The sequence below is a fragment of the Coregonus clupeaformis genome, chromosome 26, assembly GCF_020615455.1.
Source record: "Coregonus clupeaformis isolate EN_2021a chromosome 26, ASM2061545v1, whole genome shotgun sequence".
Lineage (NCBI taxonomy): Eukaryota > Metazoa > Chordata > Actinopteri > Salmoniformes > Salmonidae > Coregonus > Coregonus clupeaformis.
In genome coordinates, this window is record NC_059217.1 from 9828859 (window position 1) to 9844651 (window position 15793).

At 45.4% G+C, this 15793-nt stretch overlaps 1 protein-coding gene across 4 annotated transcripts in view; it reads left to right on the forward strand.

Moving 5' to 3' along the window:
• The first annotated feature begins 3922 nt into the window (after positions 1–3922).
• The window catches only part of LOC121540447 (ribonucleoprotein PTB-binding 2), an 80072-nt gene continuing 68201 nt past the window's right edge, over positions 3923–15793 (forward strand). For all 4 annotated transcript variants that reach the window (XM_041849319.2, XM_045207735.1, XM_041849321.2 and 1 more), the window contains exon 1: positions 3923–4225. In XM_041849319.2, coding sequence (XP_041705253.2) covers positions 3977–4225 — 249 coding nt within the window. In that variant the 5' untranslated portion in view covers positions 3923–3976. The remainder of the gene's footprint in view (positions 4226–15793) is intronic.

Below are 15793 nucleotides of genomic sequence, written 5' to 3' on the forward strand. Positions count from 1 at the left end.
GCGGTAGCAGAGAGAACAGTCTATGATTAGGGTGGCTGGAGTATTTGGCCATTTTTAGGGCCTTCCTCTGACACCGCCTGGATGGCCAGGTCCTGGATGGTCCTGGAAGCTTGGCCCCAGTGATGTACTGGGCCGTACACATTACCCTCTGCAGTACCTTGCGGTCGGAGACCGAAAAGTTGCCATACCAGGCAGTGACGCAACCAGTCAGGATGCTCTCGATGGTGCAGCTGTATAACTTTTTGAGGATCTGATGACCCATGTCAAATTTTTTCAGTCTCCTGATGTGGAATAGGCTTTGCGTGCCCTCTTCACGACTGTCTTGGTGTGTTTGAACCATGATAGTTTGTTGGTGATGTGGACACCAAGGAACATGAAGCTCTCAACCTGCTCCACTACAGCCCGTCGATGAGAATGGGGGCGTGCTCAGTCCTCCTTTTCCTGTAGTCCACAATCATCTCCTTTGTCTTGATCACGTTGAGGGAAAGGTTGTTATCCTGGCACCACACGGCCTGGTCTCTGACCTCCGCCCTATAGGCTGTCTCATCGTTGTCGGTGATCAGGCCTACCACTGTTGTGTCGTCGGCAAACCTGTTGGAGTCATGCCTGGCCATGCAGTCATGGGTGAACAGGGAGTACAGGAGGGGACTGAGCACGCACCCATGAGGGGCCCCCGTGTTGAGGATCAGCGTGGCAGATGTGTTGTTACCTACCCTTACCACCTGGGGGCGGCCCGTCAGGAAGTCCAGGATCCAGTTGCAGAGGGAGGTGTGTAGTCCCAGGGTCCTTAGCATAGTGATGAGCTTTGAGGGCACTATGGTGTTGAACGCTGAGCTGTAGTCAATGAATAGCATTCTCAGGTAGGTGTTCCTTTTGTCCAGGTGGGAAAGGGCAGTGTGGAGTGCAATAGAGATCGCATCATCTGTGGATCTGTTGGGGCGGTATGCAAATTGAGAGGGTCTAGGGTTTCTGGGATAATGGTGTTGATGTGAGCCATGACCAGCCTTTCAAAGCACTTCATGGCTACAGATGTGAGTGCTAAATGTCTCTAGTCATTTAGGCAGGTTACCTTAGTGTTCTTGGGCACAGGGACTATGGTGGTCTGCTTGAAACATGTTGGTATTACAGACTCAGTCAGGGACAGGTTGAAAATGTCAGTGAAGACACTTGCAAGTTGGTCAGCGCATGCTTGGAGTACAGATCCTGGTAATACGTCTGAATGTTGACCTGTTTAAAGGTCTTACTCACATCAGTTACGGAGAGCGTGATCACACAGTCGTCCGGAACAGCTGATGTTCTCATGCATGCTTCAGTGTTGCTTGCCTCGAAGCGAGCATAGAAGTAATTTAGCTCGTCTGGTAGGCCTGTGTCACTGGGCAGCTCGCGGCTGTGCTTCCCTTTGTAGTCTGTAATAGTTTGCAAGCCCTGCCACATCCGACGAGTGTCGGAGCCGGTGTAGTACGATTCAATCTTAGTCCTGTATTGACGCTTTGCCTGTTTGATGGTTAGTCTGAGGGCATAGCGGGATTTCTTATAAGCGTCCGGGTTAGAGTCCCACTCTTTGAAAGCAGCAGCTCTATCTTTTAGCTCAGTGTGGATGTTGCCTGTAATCCATGGCTTCTGGTTGGAGTATGTACGTACGGTCACAGTGGGGACGACGTCATCAATACACTTATTGATGAAGCCAGTGACTGATATGGTATACTCGTCAATGCCATCGGAAGAATCCCGGAACATATTCCAGTCTGTGCTAGCAAAACAGTCTTGTAGCTTAGCATCTGCATCATCTGAGCACTTCTTTATTGACCGAGTCACTGGTGCTTCCTGCTTTAGTTTTTGCTTGTATGCAGCAATCAGGAGGATAGAATTATGGTCAGATAAGCCAAATGGGGGGCGAGGGAGAGCTTTGTACGCATCTCTGTGTGTTGTGTAAAGGTGGTCTAGAGTTTTTTTTTCCTCTGGTTGCACATTTAACATGCTGGTAGAAATTAGGCAAAACAGATTTAAATTTCCCTGGATTAAAGTCCCCGGCCACTAGGAGTGCCGCCTCTGGATGACCGTTTTCCTGTTTGCTTATGGCCTTATACAGCTCATTGAGTGCGGCCTTAGTGCCAGCATCAGTTTGTGGTGGTAAATAGACATCTACGAAAAATATAGATGAAAACTCTCTTGGTAAATAGTGTGGTCTACAGCTTATCATGAGATACTCTACCTCAGGCGAGCAAAACCTTGATACTTCCTTAATATTAGATTTTGTGACCCAGCTGCTGTTTACAAATATACACAGACCTCCACCCCTTGTCTTACCGGAGGCGGCTGTTCTATCTTGCCGATGCAGCGTTTATCCCACCAGCTGTATGTTATCCATGTCATCGTTCAGCCACGACTCGGTGAAACATAAGATATTACAGTTTTTAATGTCCCGTTGGTAGGATATTCATGATCGTAGCCCGTCTATTTTGTTATCCAATGATTGTACGTTGGCTAACAGGACTGATGGTAGAGGCAGATTACCCACTCGCCGTCGGATCCTTATAAGGCACCCCGACCTACGTCCCCGATATTTCCGTCTCAGGGATTTGGCCCTTGTTGGTGTCTAAAGTAAATCCTTCGCGTCTGACTCATTAAAGAAAAAATCTTCGGCCAGTACGAGGTGAGTAATCGCTGTCCTGATATCCAGAAGCTCTTTTCAGTCATAAGAGACGGTGGCAGAAACATTATGTACAAAATAAGTTAGAAATAACGCAATAAAACACACACAATAGCACAATTGGTTAGGAGCCCGTAAAACGGCAGCCATCTCCTCCGGCGCCATTCTGGAGAAGCACCTTGTGCTGGGGACAATAAAAGGCCACTCTAAAATGTGCAGTTTTATCACAAACACAATGCCACGGATGTCTCAAGTTTTGAGGGAGCGTGCAATTGGCACGGTCACTGCAGGAATGTCCACCAGAGCTGTTGTCAGATAATGTAATGTTAATTTCTCTACCATAGGCCGTCTCCAACGTCGTTTTAGAGAATTTGGCAGTACGTCCAACCGGCCTCACAACTGCAGACCACGTGTAATCACACCAGCCCAGGACCTCCACATCCGGCTTCTTCACCTGCGGGATTGTCTGAGACCAGCCACCCGGACAGCTGATGAAACTGAGGAGTATTTCTGTCTGTAATAAAGCCCTTTTGTGGGGAAAAAACTCATTCTGATTGGCTGGGCCTGGCTCCCCCATTGCTACGCCCCTGCCCAGTCATGTGAAATCCATAGAAATACATTTTTTATTTTATTTATTTTTTGTCATTTTTTAGCAGACGCTCTTATCCAGAGCAACTTACAGTTAGTGAGTGCATACATGTTCATACTGGTCCCCCGTGGGAATCGAACCCACAACCCTGGCGTTGCAAGCGCCATTATTTCAATTACTGATTTCCTTATATGAACTTTAACTCAGTAAAATCATTGAAATTGTCGCATTTATGTTTTTGTTCAGTTTATATTTGAGCAATTTCTATTTTAAATAGAGTATATGTATATTTTTTTACATTTATATTTTAGTCATTTAGCAGACACTCTTATCCAGAGCGACTTACAGTTAGTGAGTGCATACATTTTCATACTGGCCCCCCGTGGGAAACGAACCCACAACCCTGGCGTTGCAAGCGCCATGCTCTACCAACTGAGCTACATGGGACTCTGATATGATCATAAAACGAATTATGGAACCTGTAGATTCGTTTCCTCTTCTCTGTATTGCTATAGCCTCTCTATGATGTGCTTATTTACAGGTAACATTTAGTTAATTAGCCATAGAGTTTAGTCTACCACAGGATGGCGATACAATATTCTATATGGTTTCATAGCCCCCCCACTCCCCTCCACGTACCTTTCCCTTCTGCTCTGCTCTCCCTCATTCAGGAGCGACAAAAACGCAGACGCCCACCTACCGCTGCCTCCACTCACTTTCTTTCACAGCTACTCAAGATGGCGGCAGCTTCCTCCATACAGCCGCCGAGCGTTCACTCTTTAAACCAGGAAAATGCACCTTTCCTGGATTCTGACAGCCCGGAGATCCGGCAGGATGAGGACGCAGCTTCCGAGGGGACCAGTCTCCGAGACTTACCCGATTTGGAACCGGAGGAAATTGAGAAGAGGCTGGAGAAAACTCGCCACGAGCTGAGCAACAGGAGGAAAATCCTCATTAAAAACCTGCCACAAGATACAACCAACCAGGTGCGCTATTCTATTTTTTGACAGATGGAGTGAAAGGTGGTTTGTTGTAGGCTAGGCTAATGTTTTGCGTCTCTCTCAAAGTAAAAAATAATTTCGGGCGTGCTCTTATGCAATACTTTGCTATACTTAGTTGTAGTTTATTTGCAGAAAAACGAGCATAATAAACTTAAACGGTTTGAGAGAACCATTAATGTTGCTGCGAGTCTTGTCTATGCTATGCGATCGGGAATTATCATATTCATATGCAAACAGCAGCATTTATAGCAGGCTAATTCCTAGAAAGAATGTTAAGGCTATACAATGTAAATTCTGAAAGGCAGTTAATGACGACCGCGCTCCAGGCGCGTTATTTTGGGGGGTTTACATGCAGCGAGGAATTATATCAAACAGACAACTGTGGCCTCAAGTTTGTTAATCATTTCTACAATGTGACCGATGCACCCAAATATTTGCCACTAGAGATAACTCCTGCCGTAGCTTAGGCAACAATTTATCAAACAGAAGTGAAGCCAATATAAATGGTAAAAAAAAAAAAAGTGCCTAACTGCGCTGACATGCACTTGATATTAAACGTTTTATTTGTAAGGTATACGCGACTCGTTTTTGATGTTGCGAAATGACAATCAACTCGCTACAATATGGCATTCTCTACTACGACGTTCAACGGACATTTGTATTTGCACATCAAACAGTTGAAAATGATTAAACGCTTATAATATTTTATTAAGATATTATAAACATTTAACATGAAGTGTTTTTATAGTAGGACAATAGGCTTATTTGAATTCAGCAGGTGGGAAAATGTGTTGGTATTCATTCTCTTGCACTGTCCATAATGTTTAGGCTATAGCCTAATAATAGCCCTGTACTAACATTATTACTAACAATACACTTCAATTCTGCACAAACCTATAGGCCTAGATATATTGATCAAATCAGGATTGGAATTTGTTTATGAACTTGAGAATTCCCAATGTAATATCCCATTTTTGTAACTGCTTGTATTAAAGTGGGTCCATTATTATTATTTTTTGTCATTTTAGCAGACGCTCTTGTCCAGAGCGACTTACAGGAGCAATTAGGGTTAAGTGCCTTGCTTAAGGGCACATCGACAGATTTTTCACCTAGTCGGCTCGGGGATTAGAACCAGCGACCTTTCGGTTACTGGCACAACACTCTCACCCACTAAGCTACCTGCCGCCCACTATGTTATAGTCCATTGTGTTCTAGCCTAGTGGGTAGGCTATAATACTGTTCCATTCAGTCATACTGTATGGTCTTGAGGTATACATAATAAACTAGAGGCTGATTGTGAGTTCCTCCAGGCTGTAGCAGCCAGCTAACATTTCCCAGCCAGAGGCAGGCAGGGTGCCAGGGCAGGGAGACAACCAGGAAGAACCAACATACACAGAGCCCAGCGCTGCTGGAGGAGCTAGTGAAACAGTATGAGAAACACTATAAAGCCAGAGATACACATAGAGAGCCAAGCAGGTGAGGTGAAGAGACAGAGAGAGAAAGACGTGGTTTCCACATTATTACACTCAAAAAAATGCTGGGTTGTTTGGTTGACCTAACTGCTGGGTTGCAGGCATTGGGTCACTTAGCTGAGTTGTTTTCTTTAAAAACAGATGGGTTATTGACGCTGGTTGCTGGGTTATTGGTGCTGGGTTATTGAGATATGACTGAAGCCATAGTTTAGTAGGGGTGTGGCTTTCAGATAATTATTTTTAGCCAACCATGAGAGTAAATGTCATTCCTGTTCTTCTGTGCTGTTGTATAGTTATCACATGTTAAAGTTGAACATTTACATTTTTGTAGCTTCAATGAGGCTTACAGAAGTGCATGAGTACCCTAAAAGCATATGTAAATCCCATTGTTGGGATACAATAAGGTGGTATACCATATATTAATATGTAATAAATAATCTTAATATTATAGAACAATGTGTAAAATGCAACAACAAAAAAATAAGAAAAAGTTGAATCTGCAGTATGTAAACTTAACATGATGAACAGGAATGACATTTACTCTCACCGGTGGCCAGTAAGATCTAGCTGAAAGGCATGCCCCTAATAAGCCACGCCTCCTGAAAATAACCTAAGTATTACATTAAAAGACCCAGCTGCTAGGTCAACCCAGCATGAGAGTAAAAAATACTTCACTGATGGTTAAATTAACCCATGTTTGGGTAATCCTAACAACCCAACTTGTTGGGTTATTCATGCAACCCAACTGGCTGCGTAAAGTAACCCAGCATGTGTTCTGTCCAATATTTACCCAGCACTGGGTTACTAAATAAGCCAAATTGGGTTGTTTTTAACCCAACATTTTTAAGAGTGTAGTGTCAACTCAACTCAGAAGCCGACATGGCAGATACCAGCCGGGGTCCTTGAGCACTATTTCATGAGGAAGAGAAGAGAAGGTAGTGAGGAACTGAGAGAAGAAAACCAGTCTGCTCCAACTCAATGTGTCAGGTCTCCTGTCTCCCACAGACCTGGTATGTGTGCCTTTGTGTGTACAGTGCCTTCAGAAAGTATTCACACCCGTTGACTTTTTCCACATTTTGTTGTGTTACAGCCTGAATTGAAAAATGTATTACATTTAGATTTTGTGTCACTGATCTACACACAATACCCCATAATATCAAAGTGGAATTATGTTTTTAGAAATGTTTACAATTTAGTACAAAATGAAAAGCTGAAATGACTGAAGTCAATAAGTATTTAACCCCTTTGTTATGGCAAGCCTAAATAAGTTCAGGAGTAAAAATGTGCTTAACAAGTCATAATAAGTTGCATGGACTACCCCATCTCTGTACCCCACACACAATTATCTGTAAGGTCCCTCAGTCGAATAGTGATTTCCAAGCACAGATTCAACAACAAAGACCAGGGAGGTCTTGCAATGCCTCGCAAAGACACCTATTGGTAGATGGGTAGAAATAAAAAACATTGAATATCCCTTTGAGCATGGTGAAGTTATTCATTAAACTTTGGATGGTGTATCAATGCACCCACTCACTACAAAGATACAGTCGTCCTTCCTAAGTCAGTTGACGGAGAGGAAGGAAACCGCTCAGAGATTTCACCATGAGGTAAATATTGATTTTAAACCGGTTACCGAGTTAAATGGTTGTGATAGGAGAAACTGAGGATGGATCAACAACATTGTAGTTACTCCACAATACTAACTTAAATGACAGAGTGAAAAGAAGGAAGCCTGTACAGAATACAAATATTCCAAAACAATAAGCCACTAAGGTAAAACTGCAAGAAATGTGGCAAAGAAATTAACTTTTTGTCCTGAATACAAAGCATTATGTTTGGGGCAAATTCAACACATCACTGAGTACCACTCTTCATATGTTCAAGCATGGGGGTGGCTGCATCATGTAATGGGTATGCTTGTCATTGGCAAGGACTAGGGAGTTTTTTAGGATAAGCACAGGCAAAGTCCTAGATGAAAACCCGGTCCAGTCTGCTTTCCAACAGACACTGGGACAATAACCTAAAATGCAAGGCCAATTATACACTGGAGTCACTTACCAAGATGACATTGAATGTTCCTGAGTGGCCTGGTTACAGTTTTGACTTAAATCGGCTTGAAAATCCATGACAAAACTTGAAAATGGCTGTCTAGCAATGATCAACAACCAACTTGACAGCGCATGAAGAATCTTTTAAAGAAAGATGGGCAAATATTGTACAATACAGGGTTGCAAAGCTCTTAGAGATGTAACCAGAAAGACACGGCTGTAATCGCTGCCAAAAGTGATTCTAACATCTATATTACTGTTTTATTTTACATTAATTAAAACAAATATTAGAATTTGTCTTCCACTTTGACATTACAGAATATTTAGTGTGGATCGTTGTATGAGCCTGACTAGCTGCATTTTAACGGCGTCCTTGGCCAGGATGGATGGTGTCAGATATATAGCTATGCTGACCCTCCTCAGGTCAACGGGAGGGAGGAGGGGAGTGGTATGGAGGTAGGGAGGTGGAGGTAGGGAGGAAGCAGGTTGAGAGAGGAGATGAATGTTAATGGAGGTGGAGGATAGAGAGGGTTTTCCTTTCCCATGAACCAGGTCTCTCTTGGAAAATAGATTTCATCTCAGTGAGACTAACCTGGATAAATAAGGTTAAATAGAAATATATGACAGTGAGGGATAAGGGGTGAGGCATGGGGGAGGTTTGAGGGAGGAGGGAGGATGAGGCATCAAACTACCCCCTCACCTCCTGCTATCAGTTAAGCTGTTCAATTATTTAGAGCCTCTCTGGAACAGGTGAGACTCACGCAGGTGGTGTGTGTGTGTGTGTCACCCTCTCTCTGCCCACCCCTCTCCTGGATAGTATGGCTGCGCGTGTCACTAGCAGATAACAGTTCTAAAATCTACCTCTCGAAGAACGGCACGTACCCTACATTGCCACCTTGCACACACAAAACACACTCAATATCTGTGGCGAGTGATTTTGAAAGGAGTCAGGCGCAAGAGGGTAAATCACAGAATAAAAGGGTTTATTCCAAAAATAACAGCGGTAAGCAGCAATGCGTCAAACACTCCAGTGCGTAAATCAGGCGCACTGGGAAACAACAAGGCACACAGGTGAAATATCCCAGCGATACAAAATACAAGGAGCTCCACCGAGCTAAACTAACCTCCACAATAAACAATCACACACAAAGACAAGGGGGCAGAGGGAACACGTATACAGGTACTGATGAGGGGAAATGAACCAGGTCCCTTCCAGGACGTCCTCTTGCAGCTAGCAGGTTGTCCAACCGGATGGCCATGTCCACCAGCTGGTCGAAAGTCAACATGGTATCCTGGCAGGCTAGCTCCCTTTGGACGTCCTCTTGCAGGCTGCACCGAAAGCTGTCGATGAGTACGAAACTCCAAGGGAAAGTCCTGCGCGGTCCTCATCCCCTGCCTCAGGTGGACCAGCCGCTCACCCGCCTCTCTACCTTCGGGCGGGTGATCGAAGACGGCCCGGAAGAGGCGAGCGAACTCCCCGTAGTTGTTGGCTCCTCCTTCACTCCAGAACGCGTTGGCCCACTCCAGGGCTTTCCCCGAGAGGCAGGAGACAAGGGCGGACACCTTCTCCCGCTCCGATGGAGCCAGGCTGATGGTCGAGAAGTATAGGTCCAGTTGCAGGAGGAATCCCTGGCAGCGGGCAGCTGTCCCGTCATAATCCCTAGGTCGGGATAGATCAATCCCTCTGGGTGCTGGGGTGTGGGTGTCTGGATCCGGTCACTCAGCTGGTCCCGAAGGGTTTGGGTCCTCTCCTCTCCAGGCGTTGGACGACCTGGAGAACCCAATCCATCGCTTCTCCCAAGCTGGCTAACATCGTCTTGGTGTGTGATTCTGTGGCGAGTGATTTTGAAAGGAGTCAGGTGCAGGAGGGTAAATCACAGAATAAAAGGATTTATTCGGAAAAGCACAATGCGTCAAACACTCCAGTGCGTAAATAAGGCGTACTGGGAAACAACAAGGCACACGGGTGAAATATCCCGGCGATACAAAATACAAGGAGCTTCACCGAGCTAAACTAACCTCCACAATAAATAATCACACACAAAGACAAGGGGGCAGATGAAACACTTATACAGGTACTGATGAGGGGATATGAACCAGGTGTGTGTAATAAACAAGACAAAACAAATGGAATGATGAGATGAGGAGTGGCAGTGGCTAGAAGGCCGGTGACGACGAACGCCGAAGCCTGCCCGAACAAGGAGAGGAAGACAATATCACATGCACAAATACACAAAAAACTCCATGCACAAACACACACAAATACACCTGCATACAAATACATTCACCTCCAAAATGATTGGCACACTTAATAAAGATGAGCAAAAAGACTGTATAAAATATATAATACAAATACTGAGCTATATTGTATGCTCAAAAACAATATTATTTTATACTAATACAATTGCTCAGAGAAAAATTATTGATATCCTTCTGTCTGCACTTATGGACTTCAAACCACAGGTTTTCAATGGGGTTCAAGTCCAGAGACGGAGATGGCCATTGCAAAATGTAGATTTTTGTGGTCAATTAACAATTTCTTTGTGGATTTTGATGTGTGCTTGGGGTCATTGTCTTGCTGGAAGATCCACTTGCGGCCAAGTTTCAGCCTGCTGACAGAGGCAGCCAGGAATTTGGCTAAAATGTACTGGTACTTGGTAGAATTCATGATGCCGTTGACCTTTAACAAGGGCCCCAGGACCAGTGGAAGCATAACAGCCCCATAACATGAATGATCCACCACTATATTTTACAGTAGGTATGAGGTTGTTTTCTACATATGCGTTCTTCTTTCGACGCCAAACCCACCACTGGGGTGCATGGCCAAAGAGCTCTATTTTAGTCTCATCTGACCATAGCACCCGGTTGGTTGTTCGTTGCTCTCAATAAAGGCTTTTTTACGGCAACCCTTCCAAATAGCCTATTGGCATGGATGTGGTGTCTAATTGTATATTTGGCATGGGGACAAGATACACTTGACCCTAAGATGGGACCAAGTTCTGTAATTCTCCAACTGTGGCTATTGGACTTTTCTTGCCTCCCGAACCATCTTCCCCACTGTGCGTGGGGACAAGATACACTTGGGTCCTCTACCAGGCAAGTTTACGACTGTTCCAGTGGTTTAAAACTTCTTAATGGTTGCCGTAATAGTGGTAAATGGTAAATTTGTTTTTTCATTTGTTTTTTTGAAACCCATTGCCTGATTTATGAAAGTCAACAACCATTTGTCTCTTTTCATTTGTGAGTTCTTTGCCTTTCCCCATTGTGATGGATGACAAAGGGATTTTACATGGGTGTTACCTCATTTGTATACCCTAGTGAAACAGGAAGCCATAGAAGGCCACAATACAGTTCCTTAAAATGAGATTAACTTAAAAATCAAATCAAATCAAATCAAATTTTATTCGCCACATGCGCCGAATACAACAGGTGCAGACGTTACAGTGAAATGCTTACTTACAGCCCTTAACCAACAGTGCATTTATTTTTAATAAAAAAGTAAAATGAAACAACAACAAAAAAGTGTTGAGAAAAAAAGAGCAGAAGTAAAATAAAATAACAGTAGGGAGGCTATATATACAGGGGGGTACCGGTGCAGAGTCAATGTGCGGGGGCACCGGCTAGTTGAGGTAGTTGAAGTAATATGTACATGTGGGTAGAGTTAAAGTGACTATGCATAAATAATTAACAGAGTAGCAGCAGCGTAAAAAGATGGGGGGGGGGGGCAGTGCAAATAGTCCGGGTAGCCATGATTAGCTGTTCAGGAGTCTTATGGCTTGGGGGTAGAAGCTGTTGAGAAGTCTTTTGGACCTAGACTTGGCACTCCGGTACCGCTTGCCGTGCGGTAACAGAGAGAACAGTCTATGACTAGGGTGGCTGAAGTCTTTGACAATTTTGAGGGCCTTCCTCTGACACCGCCTGGTATAGAGGTCCTGGATGGCAGGAAGCTTGGCCCCAGTGATGTACTGGGCCGTATGCACTACCCTCTGTAGTGCCTTGCGGTCGGAGGCCAAGCAGTTGCCATACCAGGCGGTGATGCAACCAGTCAGGATGCTCTCGATGGTGCAGCTGTAGAATTTTTTGAGGATCTGAGGACCCATGCCGAATCTTTTCAGTCTCCTGAGGGGGAATAGGCTAGAAGAACGTAGAATGTTAATGCAGATGTTATTTTATTTATAAGAATCTTTAGGTGTGCCAATAATTTTGACACATATATATATTCTCTGAGCAATTGTATTAGTATAAAATAATATAATTTTCACATTATTGGGAGCATACAATATAACTCTCTGATTGTCCGAGTGTGACCCCCTCCCAATGGGTTATGTACAGTCTTTTTTGCTCAGCTTTATCAAGGGATGCCAATCATTTTGGAGGTGACTATACATTCTTTTGAATAGATTATTATCAGTATTGATATAATGGTATAATGGTATTCTTCTCACTGAGTAGCTCCCTAAGGAGACTGAAATAGCTGACATACAGCTGAGTGGTGCAGCCTGCCTGACTGAGACTTGGTGTAGGAGCTAGCTGCCTGGCTGACTGGTGTAGAGCTAGCTGCCTGGCTGACTGGTGTAGAGCTAGCTGCCTGGCTGACTGGTGTAGAGCTAGCTGCCTGGCTGACTGGTGTAGAGCTAGCTGCCTGGCTGACTGGTGTAGAGCTAGCTGTCTGGCTGACTGGTGTAGAGCTAGCTGTCTGGCTGACTGCTGTAGAGCTAGTTGTCTGGCTGACTGCTGTAGAGCTAGCTGCCTGGCTGACTGGTGTAGAGCTAGCTGCCTGGCTGACTGCTGTAGAGCTAGCTGCCTGGCTGACTGCTGTAGAGCTAGCTGTCTGGCTGACTGGTGTAGAGCTAGCTGTCTGGCTGACTGGTGTAGAGCTAGCTGTCTGGCTGACTGCTGTAGAGCTAGCTGTCTGGCTGACTGGTGTAGAGCTAGCTGTCTGGCTGACTGGTGTAGAGCTAGCTGCCTGGCTGACTGCTGTAGAGCTAGCTGCCTGGCTGACTGCTGTAGAGCTAGCTGCCTGGCTGACTGGTGTAGAGCTAGCTGCCTGGCTGACTGCTGTAGAGCTAGCTGCCTGGCTGACTGCTGTAGAGCTAGCTGCCTGGCTGACTGGTGTAGAGCTAGCTGTCTGGCTGACTGGTGTAGAGCTAGCTGTCTGGGTGACTGCTGTAGAGCTAGCTGTCTGGCTGACTGGTGTAGAGCTAGCTGCCTGGCTGACTGCTGTAGAGCTAGCTGCCTGGCTGACTGGTGTAGAGCTAGCTGCCTGGCTGACTGGTGTAGAGCTAGCTGCCTGGCTGACTGGTGTAGAGCTAGCTGTCTGGCTGACTGCTGTAGAGCTAGCTGCCTGGCTGACTGCTGTAGAGCTAGCTGCCTGGCTGACTTGTGTAGAGCTAGCTGCCTGGCTGACTTGTGTAGAGCTAGCTGCCTGCTGACGGGTGTAGAGCTAGCTGCCTGCTGAGGGGTGGTCATTAGAGCAGCATGATGCCTGGTTACACACTGTGGAGCACAGTCTCTATTCACAGTTCCATTCACTCTCTCATCACACGCTCACAGATTATTACACTGTTATTATCAGAGCTTGTCCAGAATAATTGACTTGAGAAGCATTGAGAAGACTACCGGCAACTTAAAGTGGAATATGTTGCATTCACAGTAGCCTATGACATTTCATACTGTATACAGCAATTCCACTGAAATATAAACATTTGTATTACATTCACAACAGCATATCCATCCACATAATACTACTATTTCTCGCCTCCATGTCCCTATCTCCCTCTCTGTTCAACATTCAGCTCTCCCCTGAAGAAAGTCAAACCTAAACACAGTTGACAGTGAATAAACAGTAGTCTCGTATTACCAGACTGAATGCCGCTGCAATAAACAGAGCAGGGACTGAGCCTGTGGAGAGAGAGAAAGTAGAGAGTGGAGAGAGTAGAGGGAGAGAGAGACAGAGAGAGAGAGTGGAGAGAGTAAAGGGAGAGAGAGACAGAGAGAGAGAGAGTGGAGAGAGTACAGGGAGAGAGAGACATAGAGTGGAGGGAGTAAAGGGAGAGAGAGACAGAGAGAGAGAGTGGAGAGAGTAAAGGGAGAGAGAGACAGAGAGAGAGAGAGTGGAGAGAGTACAGGGAGAGAGAGACATAGAGTGGAGGGAGTAAAGGGAGAGAGAGACAGAGAGAGAGAGTGGAGAGAGTAAAGGGAGAGAGAGACATAGAGAGAGAGTGGAGAGAGTAAAGGGAGAGAGAGACATGTGGAGAGAGTAAAGGGAGAGAGAGACATAGAGAGAGAGTGGAGAGAGTAAAGGGAGAGAGAGACAAAGAGAGAGAGTGGAGAGAGTAAAGGGAGAGAGAGACATAATTGAGAGAGTGGAGAGAGTAAAGGGAGAGAGAGACATAGAGTGGAGGGAGTAAAGGGAGAGAGAGACAGAGAGAGAGAGTGGAGAGAGTAAAGGGAGAGAGAGACATAGAGAGAGAGTGGAGAGAGTAAAGGGAGAGAGAGACATGTGGAGAGAGTAAAGGGAGAGAGAGAGACAGAGAGAGAGAGTGGAGAGAGTAAAGGGAGAGAGAGACAGAGAGAGAGAGTGGAGAGAGTAAAGGGAGAGAGAGACATAGAGAGAGAGTGGAGAGAGTAAAGGGAGAGAGAGACAGCGAGTGGAGAGAGTAAAGGGAGAGAGAGACAGAGAGAGAGTGGAGAGAGTAAATGGAGAGAGAGACCTAGAGAGAGAGTGGAGAGAGTAAAGGGAGAGAGAGACAGAGAGAGAGAGAGAGTGGAGAGAGTAAAGGGAGAGAGAGACAGAGAGAGAGTGGAGAGAGTAAAGGGAGAGAGAGACAGAGGGAGAGAGTGGAGAGAGTAAAGGGAGAGAGAGACATAGAGAGAGTGGAGAGAGAGACAGAGAGAGAGTGGAGAGAGTAAAGGGAGAGAGAGACAGAGAGAGATAGTGGAGAGAGTAAAGGGAGAGAGAGACAGAGTGGAGAGAGTAAAGGGAGAGAGAGACAGAGAGAGATAGTGGAGAGAGTAAAGGGAGAGAGACATAGAGAGAGAGTGGAGAGAGTAAAGGGAGAGAGACATAGAGAGAGAGTGGAGAGAGTAAAGGGAGAGAGAGACAGAGAGAGAGTGGAGAGAGTGAAGGGAGAGAGAGACAGAGAGAGAGAGTGGAGAGAGTAAAGGGAGAGAGACAGAGAGAGAAAGTGGAGAGAGTAAAGGGAGAGAGAGACATAGAGAGAGTGGAAGAAGAAGTGGGGTGAGAGGAAGGAGCTTTCTGTCTGTTGTCTTAAGCCTGCTGCTGGTCTGTAGCAGCCTGTCGAGAGAGAGAGAGAGAGAGAGAGAGAGAGAGAGAGAGAGAGAGAGAGAGAGAGAGAGAGAGAGAGAGAGAGAGAGAGAGAGAGAGAGAGAGAGAGAGAGAGAGAGAGAGAGAGAGAGAGAGAGAGAGAGAGAGAGAGAGAGAGAGAGAGAGAGTTTGCTGCCTGCTTCTGGCCTTCTGCTAGCCGGTGGAGGAGAGAGTGAAGCAAGAAGGAGCAGCCTGTTTACCAGAGCCCATCTCGTTGTCTGTCATGCTATCTATTTGCCTGTTTGTCTAAGGCACTGCCTCAGAAGCTGTTATTGCGACTCACTCCCTGGTGGGAGCAGGATATCTTTATATCATTGTAGTCCAATTCTGTGTTCATTCTCCTTTTCCAGTTTATATTTCCGAAGCTGGGACTGACACTTAAAATCACTATAGTTCATGTGCATTCTGACTAAAACACCTGGGTACACCACATGACATATTGTGATCTATTTCCCCACAGATATCCTTAGACTTTGTGTGCTTCTGCACCTGCATTGCTTGCTCTTTGGGGTTTTAGGCTGGGTATTTGTATAGCACTGTGAAAACTGCTGATGTAAAAAGGGCTTTATAATATACATTTGATTGATTGACTTTGTAAACCTGTAAACCTTCAGAAACCTGTATTTCCAATCATTCACAGAGCAGTTGAACTGTAAAAGAATGTAATTGCTTATGGTACTAAAGCTGCACATTCAAAAGGTAATTT